The sequence below is a fragment of the Megalobrama amblycephala genome, linkage group LG2, assembly GCF_018812025.1.
Source record: "Megalobrama amblycephala isolate DHTTF-2021 linkage group LG2, ASM1881202v1, whole genome shotgun sequence".
Taxonomy (NCBI): Eukaryota; Metazoa; Chordata; class Actinopteri; order Cypriniformes; family Xenocyprididae; genus Megalobrama; species Megalobrama amblycephala.
In genome coordinates, this window is record NC_063045.1 from 38579667 (window position 1) to 38603305 (window position 23639).

Here is a 23639-nt window from a genome sequence, read left to right on the forward strand (position 1 = left end):
AATTAAATATTCTAATAATTTGAGATACTGATTTTTTGATTTTGATGAGCAGCAAGCTGTAATCATCAAAATGAAAACAAAAAAGTCTGGAAATATTTTACATTATGTCTAATAAATCTAGAATATATTTAAGTTTTAATTTTTGAATTAAATTACAGAAAAAGAAAATGATATTCTAATTTACTGAGATGCACCTATGGAATTGAAGAAATGATTTAAGGAAAACTAGTCAAATTAATTGAATTGTAAGTAAATCATTTGAATTATTAGTATCACACACACACACACACACACACACACACACACACACACACACACACACACACACACACACACACACACACACACACTCCCAGCTAACGAAAATGTGTTCAAAGAAGGTTAACGTTCCCATTAAGTTATGAAAATGTTTTCTAAATGTTATTTGAACGTTCATTGGTTTTAAAAGCATTTTTTTCTTGGTTATACGCATGTTAACCCAGGTTAAAAAATACTATAGTTATTTATAGTAAATACTATAGTGTTTTTGAATCATATTATAGTAAATTGTAGTATACTGTATATAGGCTATTATAGTATTTACAACACTTTGTTAATGAATGCTACAGCATACTGTAGTATTAATTATAGCGAACTGATCAACTGTAATACTGTAGTAGGCTATACTTTAGTTTTTACTACAGTAAACTGTAGTGTATTGTAGTATAATATATCCTATAGATTAAAGAAAACTTAGTACAGTATTGAGTAAAGTAATTTGTTTATATTACTATAGTTGTTATATTATCACAGCAACTATAGAATCACCACAACAAATCAATTCAAGTATTTACTATAGTATGGTTCAAAAACACTATAGTATTTACTATAAATTACTATAGTATTTTTTCACCTTGGAAGGGAACATCCCCTTTTATAATTTTGCAAACATTATGGGAACGTTACTCTTGAATGTTCTAGTAGCCTACATTATGAAACAATAACATTAAAAAAAACCTTATTAGACGAAATGTTTCAGAAAAAAGTTCCAAAAACGATATTAACGATAATGAAAAAAATATTGAACGAACATTAACGTTACTGGAAGAAAGTTTGTTCAGAACCTTGACACCTTATTAGACAATTTCTTTCTACATGCTGTAATAGTAAAAGTAGTTGCTAGTGCGCTAAATGTAGTATTTATGCTCAATATAAGCAAAATGCTGCACATTTTGGCAAAAAATCATATGTAAGTACATAACATTCACGTCCTGTACTTTATACACTACATGCTGTAAAATGGTGAGAGTATTTTGCTAAATGAATGTAGCCTATCGCAGGGTAAATCTTTACTGCCATCTAGTGCTTATGAACACAAATCACCCCTAACGTATGACGTACCCCCCCACCACCACCTCATGTGACTACCGTGGGCCAATCACACGGCGACTTACTCACAGCACAGGCGCGAAACGAAAGTGAAGTGTGACTGCTCTCTGTGAACCGTCAGTGGGATTGACGGGAAGAGAAATGGAGCTGCCGCAGAAGAGAAAACGAATAAGTCACGAATTAACCAACTCACAGCCCTCCAACCGCGAAGCGACACCATCCACCAGCACAAATGGCCAAGCAGGTGGTTTTGTGGAGGGCTCTATCCTCCGCATCACCATGCATAACTTCCTGTAAGTGTCCTGTGGCTATTGTTAAATTCAGTCTTGCGGAATCATGTTTGTAATTACGATCATCTCTGTTCTTAGCACGTACGATCACTCAGAAGTTTTCCCCGGACCCAAACTCAACATGATCGTGGGAGCCAATGGCACAGGGAAGTCCAGTATCGTGTGCGCCATCTGCCTTGGCCTGGCTGGAAAAACAGCCGTCCTGGGCCGAGGAGACAAGGCGAGTCTCATCTAATCCAGAGTCTCTTATCTGACAGCTTGTGTTAGGCTTCAGACCGTTTCATTTTACATCAACCGTCCAGCTTTTTTATACACTTTACCTGAAGCTCACAATATGATTCACAAATACACACAGATGATCATATCTATGTAGTTTAGTGCACACAGTATTTAAAAATATATGTGAATGCAGTTTTTGTATTTGTAAATATTTTGAAGGCTGTTCTGCCGAGATTTTGTGGTTGCATAGTGTACAAGCCGGTAAATCTTAACTTTTACATGATATAAATAGGGATACTAATAGAAAGGGAGTTTTTACATGGAGAAAACCCCACAGGAATTGCATTTAATACACACTGAAATGTGGCCCCATGAGGAACAGAATGTTTTAGACTTTATTTAACTCAAATAATGTGGATTTTAAGGAATTGGTGCTTTAATTACACTGTAAAAAAAAAAAAAAAAAAAAAAAATTGTAGGTTTAACTTAAAAAAAGTAAGTTGCCTTAAAATTTTGAGTTCATTGAAATTAAAAATTTGAGTTAATACAATGAAGGCGATTGATTTATTCAGCAGAAACTCAAAATATTAGGTTATCTTAACCACATTAATTATCTAAGTTGATTTGACAAAAGAAAAAAATGATGTGATAAATCAAGCACTTTAACAAAAGTTTGATAGTTTTCTTTTTTGAAAACAGTTTCAGATATTACATTTAGAAACATCTTATAATCGCATACAAGGGTTATTATCACTAACTAAAACTAATGAAAATATTTTCATTTCTTGAGATAAAATATAAAAGACTTAAACTTATTTTATGTCACCTTATTTGCATAATAAACATTTCTCATTTTCATTTATTTTAACTTCATTTATTAATTTTCTTTAAGTTCTAAAATAGCTAAAACTGAAATAAAACATTATATAAAACTATATAGACCTAAACTAAAAAAAAATTACAAAAACAACAAAGTTACTAAAACACTAAAATGAAAATATAAAAATAAACATTCAATTGTAAATAAAATTATAATAGTATATCATATATGATATTATATCATGATGATACTAAAATAGCACTGTGTCAATAAATAATAAATGAACTAGATATTTTTCTGTTTCTAGGTTGGTCTGTATGTGAAGCGAGGGTGTAATAAAGGTTCAGTTGAAATTGAGTTGTAAGTATATACATATATTTGTACAACTTCCTTTTTCAAAGTCTTTGGAGAGACATAGAGCTCCTCAGTTCATCTGCTTTTCTTTGTGTCCAGATACAGAGTGAGTGGAAACTTGATAATCACCAGAGAGATCCAGGTGGAGAACAACCAGTCGTCATGGATGCTCAATAAAAAACACGCCAGTCAGAAGGCTGTGGAGGAGGCTGTGAAACAGCTGCACATTCAGGTCGGGAACTTGTGTCAGTTCCTACCACAGGTGAGTGCTGTTATTATAATGAGGAGCTTTTATTGCACTATATATATTGCCAAACATGTCTGTAAAGTTTTAAAGAACTACTGTTTTTTTTTTTTTTAAAGAGGACCTGTTATGCTGTTTGACATGTTCAACTTTCTTTAGTGTGTAATGTTGCTGTTTGAGCATGAAAAAGTTCTGCAAAGTTACAAAGCACAAAGTCAAGCCAAGGGGAGTTCTTCTCTGTATCAATAAGTAGAGAGTTAAGCAGTAAGCTTAACTCTCGCACTTAAGTTGCAAAAAAAAAAAAAAAAAAGACTTTATTTGTCTTGGACTTGTGAGCAACTGACTCAAGACTTGAACTGGACTTGAGGACAGAGACTCATGAAAAAAAAATAATTCATTTTGGTATGCATTCCCGATTACGTTCTTTCTTTACTACCCCGTGACTGCATGAAACACCACATTTTACTATTCATTCCTCATTCATTAATTCCCTGCAGCAGCGAATATCACAATTCATCTCTAATCACACTAAACAAGCATTATATTATACACACGTGTGACGCATCTGGTAATTTTTGTGTCATTTAATTTGAAAAGCAATCAATTAATCTAAAGGGGAGTTGCAGTGTTGCACAGCTGTCTAGAGGCTTGCTTGCTGTCCAAGTATTTGCTAGCATATGCATATAATATCCAAATGTACCAAGTTCACTTGCATCTGGACTGGACGGACACTTCCATACACATTTTATGACTGTCTGGCTCATTTCCATAGATCGGTTTGTTGACTTTGGGTGCTTTATTATATTGCCTCATCACAAACGACACATAGACATTAATGTTGTTCTTTGTGTTGTTTACTGTAACGCTTGTTTATACAATGTTACCACCGGCGATCACTGGAAAACTACATTACAACTCAAATAGCTCAAGATACACAGCATGTTTTTTTTTTCTTGTGTGTGACTGTCCCTGCGTTCCAAATTATATGTTTATATATGTTTATTTTTGAAACGTCTCGATTGTAGTCTTGAGTTTTCTTCTGGAAACGAACACATCACAATATTCCTCATTCTAAATAATTCCTGTCCAAGGCACATGCAAAATAAAGGGGCGGGGCCTGGTTGAGTTGGTTAGTATTGTGTTGAAACTCACGGTTATGGTAAGGGGCGTGACATTTCCCAAACACGATCGAAGTGTTTGACCAATCACAACACACTTGTCCAGTTGACCAATCAGATCACAGTGTGCTTTTCAGAAGGAGGGGCTTCATAGAGACAGGAGCTAAACAGGGGTGCTTTTCCCAAAAGCATCATTAGCCAACTATCATCACAAGTTCCATTGTTACTAACATAGTTCAACGATTTGGTGTTTCCTGAAACCATCGTTCAAACGAATGTTCGCAAACTTGTTAATGTTGACAGCTTGTTTTTACGATGTTGTTATCTTGAGCAAAAAAAGCAAGCTGACATTAAGTACAATGTATATCTTTTATTTTGAATATATACAAATGTCATTTACATATTTTAGTTTGTCGTGAGATTTTAAGCACTGTTTTTGAAGAGTGCGCATATGCGGACGTGCTGTAGTACGTAAGAACGAATATAAAATAAAGCAAAATAACTGAGAAATTTGAGAATTAGTCCTCAAATGCCATGTCTGTAATTTATAGCAAAAAAATCTAGCATTAATTCAATCTCAAACGGATTAATTTAAAGAAGTTATTACTCCACCACCTGCGTTACATCATTCACCAGCGTGGCTGAACGACAGGTTTGTGACAATACGGTTTTGGGAAACAGTCATGACTAGCTAGTTGATTACTTCAACGATGCGTCGTACTATGGTAGTGAAGCAGGAAGCTACATCATTGTACGGGAAACGCACCCCAGGGCGTTACTGACAGACTGGGGAGAAAGGTGCTGCAACAATGTCAAATATGTGAAAACCTATTCTAGCAGACCCCAAAAAACAAAATCAAGACTTTATGAAAGGGCATAATAGGACCTCTTTAATTATTACTCCACTTTTGATCTGGTGTCACAGGAGAAAGTCGGTGAGTTTGCTAAGATGACTAACGTCGAGCTTCTTGAAGCCACTGAGAAGTCTGTCGGCCCACCAGAAATGTACGAGTTTCACTGTGAGCTCAAGACGTTTCGCAGCAAGGAGAGGGAACTGGAGGTAAATGATTTTCTTGTATTGAAATCCTTTAATGAAAGCCTTTAATTTTACTCTATGCTGTTTGTGGTGCTTGAACAGAATGTGTGTAAGGAGAAAGCCAACTTCCTAGAGAAGGCCAAACAGAGGAATGAGAGGAACAAACTGGATGTGGAACGCTACTACATGAAGAAGAGACACTTGGACAGGATCCAGATGCTAGAGAAGAAGAAACCCTGGGTGGTGAGTGTCCGATCTAACTAGGCTAAACTTTCCCAAAACCAGAGTGGAAGGTTTCTTTGGGATTGATTGTAAATCATTTATTTTGATTGAAGATTTTGAGGGTACATGAATTAAATAATGATGTGCATGGATAAATCATTTATAATAAATGCTGCATTATTCCATTAAAAAAACAAAAAACAAAACAAAACAAGAATGGCCAATTTTTATTTCATGGTGCCAAAATTATTGCATAAAATATTTACGAGTTAAGGGTTGCACAGACTAGTCGGCTAATCGACCTTAATGCTCTGCCATGACGCTTTAAGCTTGACCTCGACTAGTCGCTGATCATGGCCTATAGAGGGCACAACAGGATAAGAAATCTTTGAAGTCCACTTTTACACTCCGTTTCCAAATAGTTAAAATGACAAATAAATGATTGGGAGAATGTGTGTTTTAAACAGCCTATTGTACACGTAAGTTAATTGCCGTTCTAAACTAATGGGCTGCTGCATTGTAACGCACACACATATAACAGCCTATAGCTCGTACATCACGTGCAGATCGCGCAGAAATGTATAGTTAACACTGTTCTGCGAATTACCAATAAAATAGCTTAGAAACTGAAAGGTTCTAGCTTATATTTCTTAGTAACTAAAAACCACAGCTTCACTATTAGTAGGGACTCTGCCAGGTAGAATTAAATCAAGCAGTCGCTTTCACTAATGCGTTCATATAAATGTAATCTCATAAATCTGTGAGAAATATAACAACCCAAAGACAAAAGAACTTATCAAAATTGTGGGCAGTGCTGTTTCATATGCCATAGCTGTGCAAAGGGCAACCCACGTTGGAGTCTCAGCTCGAGGTTTAGGCTTATTTGTTCATTAATGACTAGTCAACGTCGACTCGACTTTCATCACATAAATGTCGACTAAAAAATCTGAAGTCATTCAACCCCTGTTACACTATAACCCTGTTTGGCAATAAAGCCCCATTTTCATCTCGTGGGTTTAAGAGAAACTGCCACAATGCATTGATAATAAAAACAGAAATCACTGCATTGTGAAAAATGCCATTGTATTTGAAGGATAGATTTTGAAGGAAACGGTAAGATATGTACATTTTATTTTTAAAATGTTTTGTCATACAATAATTTACAATGCAAAACAAGGCCGCGTATCTGTTTTAGTTAAAAATATACAAACATCAAATATACGGTTGAAGGTCAAAATTAGTTTCAGTGCAGCTTCAAAGGGCTTTAAACAACACCAAACGAGCGTGATAAATCATGATTATCAGGAAAATTTTATTTAAAAGTGGACTAATCCTTTAAGTGAAAATATGTCCCTTGGATAAAATCAAGTGTGCGTACTGGATGTTTTTCTAGACTATTCTGTGTTTCCAATTTTAGGAGTATGAAACAGCACGTAAAGAGATGGAGGGGGTGAAGAAGGAAAGAGAGGAAATGAAAAGGAAGCTGAAGTCACTGAAAGAAGCTCAGGAGCCGCTGCTCAGAAAGATCCGCTCAGTGGAGAGTCAGCTGCAGCCCATTGAGCAGCAGATGAAGGAGATGGTCAGCACAAATCACAAACATTATTACCAAGAATCTGTTTTATCTCCCTTTTTATATAAAAGTAATGCCAGTGTTTATTTTTTTCAGACCGCCAGTATCAGAGAGGCGTCGCAGAAATGTAAACAGAAACATGATCAGCTTGAACTGCGGAATAAAGAGGTTTGTTCTGAAAGAGGAACCACTTACGAAATATTTTAAGAGAGTGCTTTATATCAGCGGTTCTCAACTGGTTTGGCCATGGGACCCACGTTTTTGCATGGTCACCACACCCCAAATTTTTAGGTATTTGAACCAAGTGTTTATTTCTGAAAAATGGTTGACACACACAAAAGTACCACTTTACTTAAAGGGTCATGAAACCCTAAACTAAATTTTCTGAGATTTTAACAGATGTATGTGTGTTGAACATCATTGAACACAATGTTAGCATCTGTTAGATTTAATTGTAGGGGGAAAGTGGTTAATTTTTAAATTTTTTTTTTGCTATTTTCGTCTTCCGGGTTTAAAATCTACACAGTGTACACGTCACAGGTGGTGACGTGGCGGTGCACTATAGTATTTCCATGACGCGTTGGTGTCTCATAATTATTAATGAGACTTAGTTTTCTTGTCCTACAAGAAGACACCGTCTCTTAATTATTCAGGACACGACGTGGTTCTTTCAAATGACGGACATGTCAAACTGTTAGATCGCACAGTAGATGAGAGAAGCATTCATGGGTCACAATTCATGTTTGTTTTCATGGTGTAAAAGTTTGGGTGTGTTGCATGGCTTTCCCCGTGATACTGCCAGGGCTAGACTGGCTGTGGGCGATTGGTTTGCCATCAACTACCAACACATCGAAACGGAACGGTTTGTGTGTAGCAAGCATTTTTCTCGAGAACTACGAGAACTGATGAAAGGTGGACTTTGGCCTTGATTCATCCTCTGACAGGTGCTTCAAACAGTGAGATTGCATACAATAAGCTAGAGATGCATTAATGAGTCAAAAACGAGTGTTTGTTTTTGCTATGTAAGAGTTTCTGCGTTGCACAAGTGCTCTCTGTGTCTCCGACACAAATGTGATTCATCCACACTAGCTGTGAGTATAACCGGTCTTTATGGCTCTTTAACTGAACAAACGGCTTATAAAAACACCACAAAATAAGTCTCAAAATTTATCAAAGATGCAACAGTTTGTTCGTATTCGATGCAGAGAACAAAATGCGAATGGCTGTGCATTTATTTGTTCATTAAATATAGCAAATACCATGTGTATATTGTGTTGCATGTAATGGTAAATTTGCAGCGTTCATTTGTGGGAAGCTTTGATGCTTTAAATGAGAATGAAATAAAACTGTCTGAATCAGAAGCCGTTGCTGTGCTGTCAGTCTCCCCTCATCCCCCTCCACTCCACAGCTTAACCACACCCACATCTGTAGCATTTTTCAAAACTGGTGAGAACTGACTGCTGCTGAAACAAGGGGTTTCATGACCCTTTAATACATAGATAAATTGTAAGAATATCACTAACACTGATGAATAAACAGTATATGTAAGGCTATTAAATAGGAGCCCTAAACTAGTTGTTGTTAATGCAACAAAGTTAGTAAGTTGGTATGAGCCACCACAGTCATAAAAATTATAGAAAAAGACACACAAGCCGTGTTTCCACCACAGGAACTTTTCCCAGGAACTAGGGACTTTGGGGTGGTGCTTGGTGTGATTTGACCGCAGGGACCAGGGTCTAAAAAAAGTTCCAGGTAAAAATTTCCCCCTCAGAAAGTCCCTGCTCGCGAGGTAGTACTTTTTCAAAGTTCAGGAACTGTTGGGGGTGGGACTTGTGCGTTGAACATGTGGTTGGTTGAGTTCACGCAGCGTTTTGATTGGTTGACTCCACGCAGCATTTGATTTCAACCACCATTTTTAAAAGTGTGTTGCAGTGTGTGCTGTAAGAGTTGTTTGCTATTCGAATAAACAATGGAGTTTAAAATATATGACAGATGGACCGATGACAAGGTTCAGGCTTTTTTTAAGCTTATAGCCCTGTCCAAATACCCACACTTGCGGTCTTTGCACTTGACCACTTGTCTACTTACTTGACGTATTTCCTGTATTTGGCTCAAGTGTTCAAGTGGGCATGAAGACTGCAAGTGTGTGTAGAACTTTGATTACCCGATGGGACACACTTATAGTCTTGCAAAAAATGCAAGTGTTTACAGAGCTTTTTTTTTAAATTATTATTTTCAATGCTTTGCATTTTAAAATACACTTCTAAATGTCTGTTCAGTGGTTGCTATATACAGTGGGTACGGAAAGTATTCAGACCCCCTTAAATTTTTCACTCTTTGTTATATTGCAGCCATTTGCTAAAATCATTTAAGTTTATTTTTTCCCCCTCATTAATGTACACACAGCACCCCATATTGACAAAAAAACTCAGAATTGTTGACATTTTTGCAGATTTATTAAAAAAGAAAAACTGGAATATCACATGGTCCTAAGTATTCAGACCCTTTGCTCAGTATTTAGTAGAAGCACCCTTTTGATCTAATACAGCCATGAGTCTTTTTGGGAAAGATGCAACAAGTTTTTCACACCTGGATTTGGGGATCCTCTGCCATTCCTCCTTGCGGATCCTCTCCAGTTCTGTCAGGTTGGATGGTAAACGTTGGTGGACAGCGATTTTTAGGTCTCTCCAGAGATGCTCAATTGGATTTAAGTCAGGGCTCTGGCTGGGCCATTCAAGAACAGTCACGGAGTTGTTGTGAAGCCACTCCTTCGTTATTTTAGCTATGTGCTTAGGGTCATTGTCTTGTTGGAAGGTAAACCTTCAGCCCAGTCTGAGGTCCTGAGCACTCTGGAGAAGGTTTTCGTCCAGGATATCCCTGTACTTGGCCGCATTCATCTTTCCCTCGATTGCAACCAGTCGTCCTGTCCATGCAGCTGAAAAACACCCCCACAGCATGATGCTGCCACCACCATGCTTCACTGTTGGGACTGTATTGGACAGGTGATGAGCAGTGCCTGGTTTTCTCCACACATACCGCTTAGAATTAAGGCCAAAAAGTTCTCTGGTCTGATGAGACCAAGATAGAATCTTATTTCTCACCATCTTGGAGTCCTTCAGGTGTTTTTGAGCAAACTCCATGCGGGCTTCCATGTGTCTTGCACTGAGGAGAGGCTTCCGTCGGGCCACTCTGCCATAAAGCCCCGACTGGTGGAGGGCTGCAGTGATGGTTGACTTTCTACAACTTTCTCCCATCTCCCGACTGCATCTCTGGAGCTCAGCCACAGTGATCTTTGGGTTCTTCTTTACCTCTCTCACCAAGGCTCTTCTCCCCCGATAGCTCAGTTTGTCTGGACGGCCAGCTCTAGGAAGGGTTCTGGTCGTCCCAAACGTCTTCCATTTAAGGATTATGGAGGCCACTGTGCTCTTAGGAACCTTAAGTGCAGCAGAAATTTTTTTGTAACCTTGGCCAGATCTGTGCCTTTCCACAATTCTGTCTCTGAGCTCCTCAGGCAGTTCCTTTGACCTCATGAATCTCATTTGCTCTGACATGCACTGTGAGCTGTACGGTCTTATATAGTCAGGTGTGTGGCTTTCCTAATCAAGTCCAATCAGTATAATCAGAAGAAATGGACAGCACCTGAGTTAAATATATGAGTGTCACAGCAAAGGGTCTGAATACTTAGGACCATGTGATATTTCAGTTTTTCTTTTTTAATAAATCTGCAAAAATGTCAACAATTCTGTGTTTTTCTGTCAATGTGGGGTGCTGTATGTACATTAATGAGGAAAAAACTTAAATGATTTTAGCAAATGGCTGCAATACAACAAAGAGTGAAAAATTTAAGGGGGTCTGAAAACTTTCTGTACCCACTGTAACTAACAGAAGACACAATTTTAAAATTTTGGTGCTTATTGAAGTGATAAAAAGCAGTTGCAAATGATGTACAAAATACATACAGCCTACCCATCTTTGCATCAATAAAATGTGCAACACTTAATATTTTAATACCAAATTATTTGTAATATATATAATTAATTAAACTTGCAGTCAAATGTTTTCCTTGACATCTCGCGATTTCGGGGCATGTGAGTTCCGAACATAATGCATGATGGGATACGCTTGGTCTCGAATACTGCTCAGAAGCGGTATTCAAGATAGTGTGGGTTTAGTGTGCATTAAGGGCACTGCACTTGAGCTTTTTTAAGACATGGGACAGTCTTGTGCACTTACTTCCTGTCGCGTGCACGCGCTCTCAAGTGGCCAAGACTGCAAGTGTGGGTATTTGGACAGGGCTTATAAATGGAGGACAAAATCCAGCGGGAACTGGAAGGTCACGCACAGTCCTATGTCACTGGACTAATTTGCGTAATGTTCATGGTACTTTAGATTGCAATGGAAATGCAGACAGCAACAGGTCTGGGGGGAAAAGTTCCTGGGACAAATTGTTCTGGGTAATTTCAGTGGAAACGCTGCTATAGTGAAAACAAAGTGGTATTTTGGGTTAAGGTTACTTAAACAACAGTTACATCTGACAGGACACTAAAGTTAGATTTTCTGAGGTGAGAGAATTTTTATTTGTACCAAGCTACAAAAATAACATTAGAATAATGACACTGACATTTAGACTGACAAAATCTCATCTGACCATAGACGCTGAATCAGGACAACACATTTTTCTCAGGCAGTCTTTACTAAGTCTTGCATCAATAAAACATTTAGAATTACATTTGTTGTTGTTTCTTTGACTGCAAACTCAAAATGGTCTTGCATCCCACTTTTGGGAGACCCACCAGTTGAGAAACACTGCTTTTAACACCATTAAAGACTATATTAAAACACTGATATCACTGTCTCCTCTGTCAACCGCTAGGTTGATGACATTAGACAGGACTTGAGTCTGAAGCAGACGGAGGAGGCAGACCGGCAGAAGCGGATTGGACACACAAAACTCATGATCAGAGACCTGCAAAGGGAACTGCAGAACATGGACAGCATGGAGGATGTCACACCTCAGATTGAGGCTGTTAACGCAGAGCTGAAGAACATCCAGGAAGAAAAAGCCAAATTGGAGAGCGAGAGTTTGGACCTGCGCAGAGATAAAGACGAAGCTAATGGAGAATTTAGACGTAATGTTTTAGCTCACTTTAATAACAAACAAAACGTAAAAATGTGTTGTATAAACAGGAAATTTTGGAGTTATAATGGTGAATATCTTTGCCTGTTGTGGAGAAACTACTAAAATTTAGCATGACGGTTTATCATACTACTCATTTTACTACTGTACTCATTTTTAGTTTTTTGGTTGTTGTTTTTGAAGGTTTGCAGAATCGTCTGAGGAGTCTGCAGGACATGATGAAGGTAAAAGAGGATAAACTGCGCAGTCGTTTCAATGACACCTACAAGGCCGTCATGTGGCTGAGGAATAACCGTGACCGTTTTGAAGGCAATGTCCACGAGCCCATGATGCTGGTGGTGAGAGCACAGTGGCTGATTCACCTGCTGTTTTTTGGAGATGGGTGTTCAAGCAGATTGGTTTGATGTTCTCACTCTTTTTTTGCCAGATAAATGTCCGTGATGCTCGGCACGCAAAATACATTGAGAGTCACATTCCTCTAAACGACTTAAGAGCCTTCGTATTTCAGAGACAGGAGGACATGGAGAGGTTCATGGCAGAGGTGAGAAGCTCATCAGGTTGTACTTATAAAGCTGACGCAATAATTATTATTTTCATTTCAGCAAATGGTCGGTCGAGGAAAAATGGTGATTGTTTACTTCAGGAGGTCAAACTAAATATTATCTGAACAATTTTCTATTCATTTTACATTAATTTTGTAAATGTTTGAAACCCTGTTACCAAAATTTGCCATATCTATTAATAATTTAAAGTCTTAATTTGTGATTTTTTTTTTATTTTTTTTAATTTATTTTTTTATGTGTTATCTATTTAATTGATGTGTTATTTCCTAGCAATACATAAAATAATAAAATAAAAAAATATTATGCAATAAAATAATAGCATAATAAATGTCAATAATAGATGGTAAGTAAAGTAAAATCTGGCTTGTTTTTTCAGGTGCGAGACTCACAGAGGCTACGAGTCAACAGCGTCATTGCTCCAGCGGAGTCCTGCTCTAATAGACCACCGTCACGATCCCTCGAGACTCTAAAGTAACACCTTCTTCTTGACCTGTACCAAGACATCTTATTCAGTACATTTTTAGCATATGTATTTATGTATTGTATTTTTTGGCAGGCGTTACGGCTTCTTCTCGTACTTGCGTGAGCTGTTTGATGCTCCTGAGGAGGTCATGAGTTACTTGTGCTATCAGTACAAAGTCAATGATGTACCTATAGGAACAGAGAAGACCAAGAGCATGATCGAGATGGTGGGTTCTCCTGGATTCAGCTGGGACATTGCCTAAAATCCTTATAGATATCATGTAGTCTGCAGAAGATACAAGCTTAGGGCCTTATGATTTCTGTGATGTAGAAAATGTGGATGGAATCTCAATCCAGTCACAAAAATTGAATTTACAGTTTAAAAATGTTGGCCTATTTTGGATAAATAAATAAAAAATAGGACTGTACACTTAATCAAATCACGGTATGGACTAACGTCTAAATATTAAAGCTCAAAAGCTATTGAATCTGAAGTGTGCAGACAGATTCATCTACAGTTTCATCTACAACACGTACTGAGTTTCATCTACAACACGTACTGAAGCATTTTCAGCATGTTTTCAGTGACTGCCGTCTCTCTGTATGAGGACATGAACACATGAAAATTTTTTGATAATAAATTTGTATTAAATTATAAAACAAAATCCAGAAAAAGTAAAACGGACAACAGAATTTCAGATTTTTTGTTAAAATTATTAAATTGTTATATTCAATTGATTTGACATGCATTTTGATTATTAAATTAAATTTAATTAAACCATTAAAATGGAAAGCACAAAATTTGAGAAATAAATTGGACCTCATTTCATAGGGTCCTACATGCTTTTACTCATATTTTTCTGTGGCAGGTGATCAAAGAGGTTCAGTTAAGGATGATCTACACAGCGGAGGAGAAATACACCGTGAAGAAGTCCCACTACTCTAATAACGTGGTCTCCAGTAACTCGGCCCTGCGGCCCTCACAGTTCCTCACTACGACCATAGATGCAGATGAGAGGCGCCACTTGGAGGAGCAAATAAGAGTAAGAGAAGCCCATCTCACACACTAGCTGTTTTATCTGCATTTTGGGATATAGCAGTGGTTCTCAAATTTTTTAGTGTGGAGTACCCCCTGAAGGGATTCCCATCCTTCTGCATACCCCCTCTGTCACTTAGACTACTTTTCCATTAAGGGACAATATTTGCCCCCTAAATTGATTTTCCAGTGCATATTTTTACGTTTATGAATAACTTTATAAAATAAATAATGTTTTAAATAAAAAAATTTTAATAGAGAAATATGCAATGATGGTAAAACGAAGTGATACTTTTAAATATTAAACTAAAACCGCCAGTAGGTGGCAGCAAGTCACTGTTTTTATGAGTGAGTCATCGAGTCATTCATTCAGTAACGAAGCAAGTGGCTGTGAATGAATCGTTGAATCATTGACTCTCACGAATTGTTCAAAGCCGCATTCGTGTGTTGTAGTTCTGCTCTGGTTTTCGTTAGAAATATTTTTTCGTTGCAAAATAGAGTAAATACTGACAGTACTGTGTTTAAAATGTACGTTTTGTTTTTTGACCTGTTGTATAATAATGCACGTTTGCAGTCATGTGGATATTTGGGTACAATTGCATTCTTCCTCGTTATCAACATTTTAAATACAAGAACTCACACAAGGTATGTTTTTGTATCGAAGAAAGTTTGAGTCTTAAATTGATATAAATCCACTATCTGTGACTATATTTGTTCTTCATGCAAGTGCTAAATCCCCACTTTTACAAAGGTGCATTGTCGAGAACGGCAGTAATTTAGCGCGATTTAAGGCAGCAGACTGCACGCAATCTATATGCATGCTGCTTATGTGGATGCAGTCATTTTAGACTGCAAAACATGAGGTAATTTGATTAAATGTAATGGATTTATGGCATTTTGCCAGTTAGAAAAACATGCTCAGTTTTAATATTATTTTAAGGTATGGTAGAGTTAAATTAACTACTCTGCATTTTGTTCGCGTACCCCCTTTTGTCACCTCACGTACCCCCAGGGGTACGCTTACCCCAGTTTGAAAAAACACTGGGATATAGCATAAAAACGCTGGATGGAAACGCCAAGATGCGCATATATTCTGAAAATGTGCATAAAAAAACGTGCACAATTGAGGTGGATTCATTTTTTTATCCGATAAGAAGACCACGAAACACATTTACCGTATAAATACCTCGATGTGCAACAAAAAATGATTTTTGCCTAAACACGGGGTGTGGACTAACCAGAGGATCAGTTTCACGGCACAGCATCTCAAATGTTTGTTTGATCGTTCTGAAATGCCTGAGCCAAAGATCAGAATGATTTGGTTTAATTCCCTCAAGTGTCTCACATGATTGCTTTCCCAAATAGCAGCATCTGAAGGCAAGATAACATGACAGCGTTTATTGCCATCTATAATCTCTGCACGCTCTGAGACGCAGGGCTTTCAGCTCTCCGCTTTTTTTTTACTTTGCATATGCTAAATGTTTTAAAATAAAAAATACATATATATATATTTATATATATATAATGTGTCATTTGACATCTCGTTGACAGGCAGCAGAGAGGCAGGTGCAGAGGATTGACGAACGGATGGCGGCCATTCGTGAGCAACAAACTAGACTAGACCGGCGTGATAATGAACTACGTGCTAAGAAGAAGAATCTGTCTGAGCTGAAAGGCAAGAAGAGACAACTGGAGCAGAAAATCAGTACAAAACAGGACAGGTATCTTCTGCCAAAAATCACCAATGTATTTCTTTCTTTCATATTATTAGTAGTGTTTGCTAAGGCAAGTATCATATTGCTATTGCTTAAACTTTGAGTGAAGGGTTTGTTCAAATCAAACTTTCTCATCCCACACTTTGTTACAGATTTTTTTTTACATTTTACTTTTGTCTTTTTCTTTTTGTGCAGTTTGAGGCAGATGGAGCAGAATGAGATCAACTTGCAGGCAATTGAAGAGGAAACGAACGCCAAGATCGCTGCTGTAAACAACAAGAAAGTGGCCATAATGGAGGAGTATTTGAGACACATGCAGGTGTGTTTGTGCTCTCTGCATGTTGGTTTCTACTCTTGGATGTTCTTTGTCTCATGATTTTGTGTGTGTGTGTAGTCGAAGGCCAGGTTGAATATGGAGAAGGTGTACTTGGCTCTCCAGAGCGCAGGTCTCTCCGCTGAGAAAACCAAACTGGAGACGGACTGCAGAGACAGTTCATCTGAACTCAAGCGAGCAGAGGTCAGTCTTTCGCTACCCATTTCACTTCTAACATATCTTCCAACCAAATGCGGTATTTAATAAATAAATAAAATGACTTTTTTTAATTATTTTTTTTATACCTTTTCAGTTCTTATTCAAATATCATATATTAATATAAATATATTAATGCAATCACATAAGATATAATTTATAGTTAATAACTGTACTATAAATTATAACTATAAAAATGTGTCTGTGTGTCGGTACAGGTGGCATATACCAAGCTGGACCAGATCAAGAACAATCTGCTGGCCACATGTAAGACCCTGATGAAGAGGGCCAGTGAGATCTGTAACATGATCCCTGGAGAGACGGCAGTCCCGGAGGAACTACATGCAGTGAGCTCTGTCTACCTCGTCCTCCTCCATTCTGTTTAAGTCATTATTTTACAACATTATTTGTGTGTTGTTTCTTTTAAGGCCTTCAGTCAGTTACCTGATACACTGGATGAGATTGATGCCATGTTGAATGAGGAGAAGACCAGAGCGGAGTGCTTCACCGGCCTCAGTGATGCTGTGAGACGAACAACACATCAGATCATTCACATTTTGCCAAACCTCCACCTTTAAAAATGTTACTAACCAGTCGTAACTTCAATTCACACTGGAAGCTCACATCATGAAAACTACTTTACCCATGATGCTGGACAGAAAATCCCACCAATTAGAGAGTCGCCACAATCAAAATGTGCTAGAGCTCTTTAGCTCCGCCCGTTCTTGTGGAGCACTGTGAATGATGAAATTCTCTCTAGTCTCAAAATACTTAAATGATGTATGTTTTTATATAATCAACATTTTAAAGGTGCCCTAGAACTTTTTAAAAAAAGATGTAATATAAGTCTAAGGTGTCCCCTGAATGTGTCTGTGAAGTTTCAGCTCAAAATACCCAATAGATTTTTTTTAATTCATTTTTTTAACTGCCTATTTTGGGGCATCATTATAAATGAGCCGATTCAGGGCTACTGGCCCTTTAATTCTCGTGCTCCACGCCCACGGAGCTCGCGCTTGCCTTGAACAGTGCATAAATTAGGTTTACACAGCTAATATAACCCTCAAATGGATCTTTACAAAGTGTTCATCATGCATGCGTCGGATTATGTGAGTATTGTATACTGTTATATTGTTTACATTTGATTCTGAATGAGTTTGATAGTATGCTCCGTGGCTAAAATAGCGACGGCTCTTGTCTCCGTGAATACAGTAAGAAACGATGGTAACTTTAACCACATTTAACAGTACATTAGCAACATGCTAACGAAACATTTAGATAGACAATTTACAAATATCACTAAAAATATCATGATATCATGGATCATGTAAATTATTATTGCTCCATCTGCCATTTTTCGCTATTGTTCTTGCTTGCTTACCTAGTCTGATGATTCAGCTGTGCACAGATCCAGACGTTACTGGCTGCCCTTGTCTAATGCCTTTCATAATGTTGGGAACATGGGCTGGCATATGCAAATATTGGGGGCGTACACCCTGACTGTTACGTAACAGTTGAGATTCGCCTGTTCTTCGGAGGTCTTTTAAACCAATGAGATTTATATAAGAAGGAGGAAACAATGGTGTTTGAGACTCACTGTATGTCTTTTCCATGTACTGAACTCTTTGACTATGCCAAGATAAATTCAATTTTTCATTCGAGGGCACCTTTAAATGAGTAGTTTTATATCTCTCCATTGTATTTAATTTGATTATGCTGTTCGCTGTGCTTCATGGGATTGTAGTTCTTTCCCTCACTAAATCTGTTTAAGTACACAATCTTGTACCTTTGTATTTTTGATTCTTCAAATCAAAGTTTGTAGTTTTGTGATTGATCTTGTAGCTGATTGGCTTGGTTCATGGCTTATAATGGTTTCACAAAGACTTTTTAAAAATCCCTATGGGAGAAATGAATGAAAAAATACTTTCGAAACCAACACCGCTGATTCTTTTTGGCCGGTGTGTCTAAAGCGGGACTTTAATTTTGACAATGCTGTGAACCCAGTGCCTGAGCTCCCATTCTTCATCTTCATTGGTTTACTGTCTTTGTTTGACACATTTGTCTAATAATAAATATTAGACAGCACTGTTAAACAGAAAGTAAATGGTATATGAAAAAATATTATCGCCTTTCTATTATTAGTAATAAACCGGCAAAAGCCATAATACTGGCTAATGAACAAATTACAATACAATCAACTGTCGGCATTCAGCAAATGCACATTATCATTGAAACAAGTCTTTAAATATCTAATAAATATTTAATTCCATGAACTTTTGCAAACTTGAACAAATCCAGCTGTTAGATCTTCTAAAGTGTGCATTTGTAAAACAGTTAAACTGCTAACAGTGATTGTAAATTAATTGCCTAAATTATTACATTATTTGCTAACTGCATTCTTTAAATTGTAATGTTGACATGCATTCTCTGTAAAGCTGCTTTTCACGATATGTATCGTGAAAAGCGCTATACAAATAAATGTGAATTGAATTGAATTGAATTTGTAGCCTGCATAAAACCACTACTGGAATTTCAAGCAAACCTCTCCGTTATGCATTTCATTGCCCAGTATCTCATTCTGAATGTAGTCTTCCATAGCGAACGACTTCATAGCTGGAAAGCGCGACAGAGTTAGGAGCATAACTAGGGGGTGTTGCTTAACATATAGCCAGTTCTAATGAAGATGAAGAAGAGAAGGGCTTTTATTCAGTCCTGTCCCGTTTGATGTGCTGGTGGTCTTGACTTTCAGGTGGTGGAGGATTATAACAGACGCGAGAAGGAGATTCAGAACATGGAAAAGGAGCTGGACGACAAGACCAACGCTCTGACGACTTACCGACAAAACATCGCTGAGGTACGTCTGACCGTGCAAGACTAACAAACAATTTTATCATGCAAACAGATAAAAAGAGTTATCAAACACGTTGATGTTTCCTAGGCGAAAGAGCGCTGGCTGAATCCTCTGAAGCAGCTGGTGGATCAGATAAATGAGCGCTTCAGTGATTTCTTTCGTTCGATGCAGTGCGCTGGAGAGGTGGATCTGCACTCTGAGAATGAGGTGAGGACACATTCTCTTCCTTTCTACAACAGAATGACCATCACTGGCTGTGAAGCTCCCATACACTTTCATAACATCATGTCAGGCCACCCTTATTTCATACACAACAGACACTAGGTCATATGGACTGGTTATTTTGTTCTATTTCCGCCCAGCTGACAGTGAAGGATGTTGTTTTGGTGACTGTATTTTGCACTGCAATAGTTAAGATAGTAAAGGCCAATTCACACAACAGCAACAGACACTTTGCTGGGTTTTGTCACATCATTGTAACCCCTGTTGGTGTTGGTTGGTGCTTGTTTGTCGAGTCGTGGAATGTCAGAGAAGTGACGTACTGTAATCTGGTGATTGTCCTTGTTGGCCGGTGTCTGTCGGTGTAGTGTGAATTGTAGGCGTTAAACGGATCGTTGTTGATCCGTGATCCATACAGACCGGGCCTCACGGTTCGGCACATATGTGATTCGTGGATTAACTTCAAGTTTGACCGCCATAGACTTAAAGTTTATAATTTGCATGTGTTTTGTCTTGCTAGTTTACACATTCAATAGATTTTAAACCATTTCAGTGCTAGAAGAGGCAAAAGAAGCCTGCTGCAGAAGCCACGCCCAAAACTCTTGCTATAGGTTGAGCTGGAAAGTGATTGACAGATCTGAGCGGACTGCTGTCAGTGTTTAGATGGTGCCTGGGGTGCTCAGTGTTTACACTTCTGGGGGGATAAACCCATGAATGGCATACTAATATAATATAGGGCCCTATGAAATCAGTTTTATTTTTTCCCAAATTCCGTTTTATTTTTTTTCCCAAATTCCGTTTTTTTCCGTTTTATTTATTTTTTGACTCCATTTTAATGGTTAAATTAAATTTTAGTATCAAAAAGCATGTCTAATTTATTGAAATAATGAATCTTGTCCAATTTACCAACAATTTAATAAAAGTTTAACAAAAAAAATTACATTTTTTTTTTTTTTTTTTTTTTTTTTTTTTTAAGGGCCCTACTTTTTATTCTTTCCCCTCAAATTTTATTTTTACCAAATTCTGTTTTCCAGATTCCATTTTAATGGTTTAATTCCATTTTAATAATCAAAAAGCATGTCTAATTAATTGAATTCTTAAAAACAACAATATTAATTAATTAAAAAATATATTTTTAGGAATTTTTTTTCTTCAGAAGTTCTGTTGTGTATTTAATTTTTTCTGGCAATCAAATGAACGCATACCATTTAATTTCTGTTAATCATGAAATTAAACATTTTTGTCAAACAATGTGCTGCACAACAGAGCTTTACTGTTAAAATTAAAATATGGAAGAAACACTGAGATTATTGTTTAAAAATATATTTTAATAATTTATTGTTAAATTAATTTATCTAAATTCTACTGTACAACAGTAATATGTTTCTGTCAAGTTAAATCGAACTTTTATTTTGACGGTTTGCCTAGAGCTTTGAGTTTCTCTGTGTTTATGACGGTAGTTTTCTCAAACGAAGCGGTTAAATGCTGATGAAGTGACTTTCAGAGCAGCCCTGGAGATGAATTTGTGCGTTCATATAGTGAGGCGACAGAGGACGAAAACACCGCGAGCGTCGCACGTGCTTCAGCGTGCGTGCACCCGCCCCCGCGCGATTGTGTGTGGTAAATGAAACTGCGCTTCCGCATCATTCATTTCAGAGTCACACAGGCATGCAGGATTCACGTTTAAATAGTCTTTTTGCGGTTTAATATTCACAGACACTACGTCTATATCGCAATTTAATTTACATGTACTGACCTGCTTTTAATTCATTCATCAAAAATTTGAAAATTCCGTGACATTCCGCGTTATATAGTAAATTCCGTTTTTATGACTGGATTCCGCATTTTCTGCATCGCGGAAATCATACGGCCCTAAATATACTTTTTTATACAAATATACTATTTTAACAATAAAATACTTCACTTTTAAGGATACGTGGTACCAAAGTTTCCTTTCTTTGATTTTTGTGAAAGCCACCCTCTCAATTTGAGTACTGCAAACGTATTGCAGCTTTAAGCAATAAAACATGATGTCAGACTCTAGCAAACATAGCATTGTGAACGTGTTTCAGGAGGAGTATGATAAGTATGGCATCCGCATCCGAGTGAAGTTTCGCAGCAACACGCAGCTGCATGAGCTCACGCCTCACCATCAGAGCGGAGGAGAGCGCAGCGTGTCCACCATGCTGTACCTCATGGCCCTGCAGGAGCTCAACCGCTGCCCCTTCAGAGTGGTGGATGAGATCAACCAGGTAAAGACTCAAAATACTTCACATGCAGACTTTAGGGTCGTTGGATTCCAAAACTAACCTAGTTGATTCCAGCTAAAATGTTCTTTCATACAGGCCTTATGCTCCGGAAAAACAAACACGCAGCCTTCTTTAGAATTTTGTATATTTGCTGTCGTTAAGTAATTAGCTGGTGGATTTACTTGTTGTAGAGTTAACAAAAGTTGTCATGAGCATTGTAACATTTGAAGCGGACATCATAACAAATGTCAGTAGACTGGCAAGATTTTTAAACATGCAATTAATTCATAAATCTGTAAGATCTTACCTTCATGCAGTGGAAATACAAATAGTTCTGATATTACCTTTCTCCATTCCTCAGGTTGAGTATGTAGGAGTGTCAGGAATCAGTGACTCTTGTGTTTGATGGGTGTTTGTTGTATTGTGTGCAGGGGATGGACCCTGTCAATGAAAGACGAGTGTTTGACATTGTTGTGAGAAGCGCTTGCGGTGTGAACACGTCTCAGTATTTCTTCATCACACCTAAGGTGGGTTTACTGAATAAGGTTGTGTGTGTGATGTGTTCACTGATGTGAGTGTGTGATTCAATGTGTGTGTGTGTGTGTGTGTGTTTGTTTGTAGCTGCTACAGAACCTGCAGTACGCGGAGCAGATGACCATCCTTTGTGTTCATAACGGACCCCACATGCTGCCGCCAAACAAATGGAATGAAAAAGCCTTCCTCAGACGCGCCAAACGCAGACACGTTCCCTGAAGTTCAACTAAACATTAAATGTTGACCATGTTCAGTGTAGCTCAAGTTCTTGTTGGATTATCTGTTCATATGCTGTTCATGAATGCCTTAATGTGCAAACATGTAAAAAAATGTTTCGAGTTCTGATGAAAAGATTTTGTAATTTAATAAATGCAACTGCTGTTTTCTTAACCAGCAAAGTCGTGTTTATTCTCACAACAGGAAGATTATTATCTTATTATTGCTCATACTCAGTAACCGCCATAGACATTGAAGGGGGACAAGCTCACCTCCCCAGCCCAATATCTATGACATTTGACTTTTTGTCAAAAATTCAAATGTCAAAGTTATTGAGATGGCCAATCAAATCAAAGAAGGTGGGACATTCACAGATACCAAACATGAAGCATGTTGCTTAACATTTATTTGCCAACTTTTTTACGCTAGAAATATTATGCTATCATTTACGTGATTCGTGTAATTCATAATTGCACAAAAGTGTATGTTAGAGAAGCATTTGTTCATTTTGAGCATAAGATTGATAATATTTTTTGCAAACAATTTAAAAATCTTATTCTTTTATATCTTTATTTTACTAAATACTTTAATTCAAGACATGGTGACCATACTGTATGGATCACTCCGCTTGTCATTTTTCAGTGAGTTTTTGTTTTGCCGGTTACATCGACTGTCTTTGAATGAGACATTGAATCATTCACTCAACTGATTGATTGAGGAAGGAACCATCCTCTGTGTAGTGCTGCCTCTAAAGCATTGTAGGTAGTCATGGTGAAAAGACTTTGCGAAGTGCCAAGGCTTTATATCAAAGCCACTAGATGACAAGCCTGCAACCTTTAGCCAAAAAAAAAAAAAATAATAACAGCTAACGCTGCGGTAAACACTTCCAG

General features: G+C 37.5%; 1 protein-coding gene across 1 annotated transcript; it reads left to right on the forward strand.

The window, feature by feature from the left end:
* The first annotated feature begins 1425 nt into the window (after positions 1–1425).
* Positions 1426–22926, forward strand: smc5 (structural maintenance of chromosomes 5). The gene is made up of 24 exons (XM_048174890.1): positions 1426–1661; positions 1737–1878; positions 3005–3057; positions 3151–3313; positions 5339–5473; positions 5552–5692; positions 7089–7250; positions 7338–7409; positions 12115–12370; positions 12562–12716; positions 12806–12919; positions 13318–13412; positions 13498–13630; positions 14273–14446; positions 15991–16160; positions 16350–16473; positions 16549–16671; positions 16902–17030; positions 17112–17207; positions 19430–19534; positions 19619–19738; positions 21823–22002; positions 22431–22526; positions 22621–22926. Exons 1-24 carry the CDS (start codon positions 1510–1512, stop codon positions 22750–22752), a joined length of 3222 nt encoding a protein of 1073 aa, XP_048030847.1. The 5' UTR covers positions 1426–1509; the 3' UTR covers positions 22753–22926.
* The last annotated feature ends 713 nt before the right edge of the window (positions 22927–23639 follow it).

Bases quoted from the DNA above. Each gene is read 5' to 3' on its own strand.
- smc5 (XM_048174890.1), top strand. From the start codon at position 1,510: ATGGAGCTGCCGCAGAAGAGAAAACGAATAAGTCACGAATTAACCAAC. The intron at 7,251-7,337 runs GTCAGCACAAAT...TATTTTTTTCAG, and splicing joins AGCAGCAGATGAAGGAGATG to ACCGCCAGTATCAGAGAGGC. The intron at 13,631-14,272 runs GTGGGTTCTCCT...TTTCTGTGGCAG, and splicing joins CCAAGAGCATGATCGAGATG to GTGATCAAAGAGGTTCAGTT.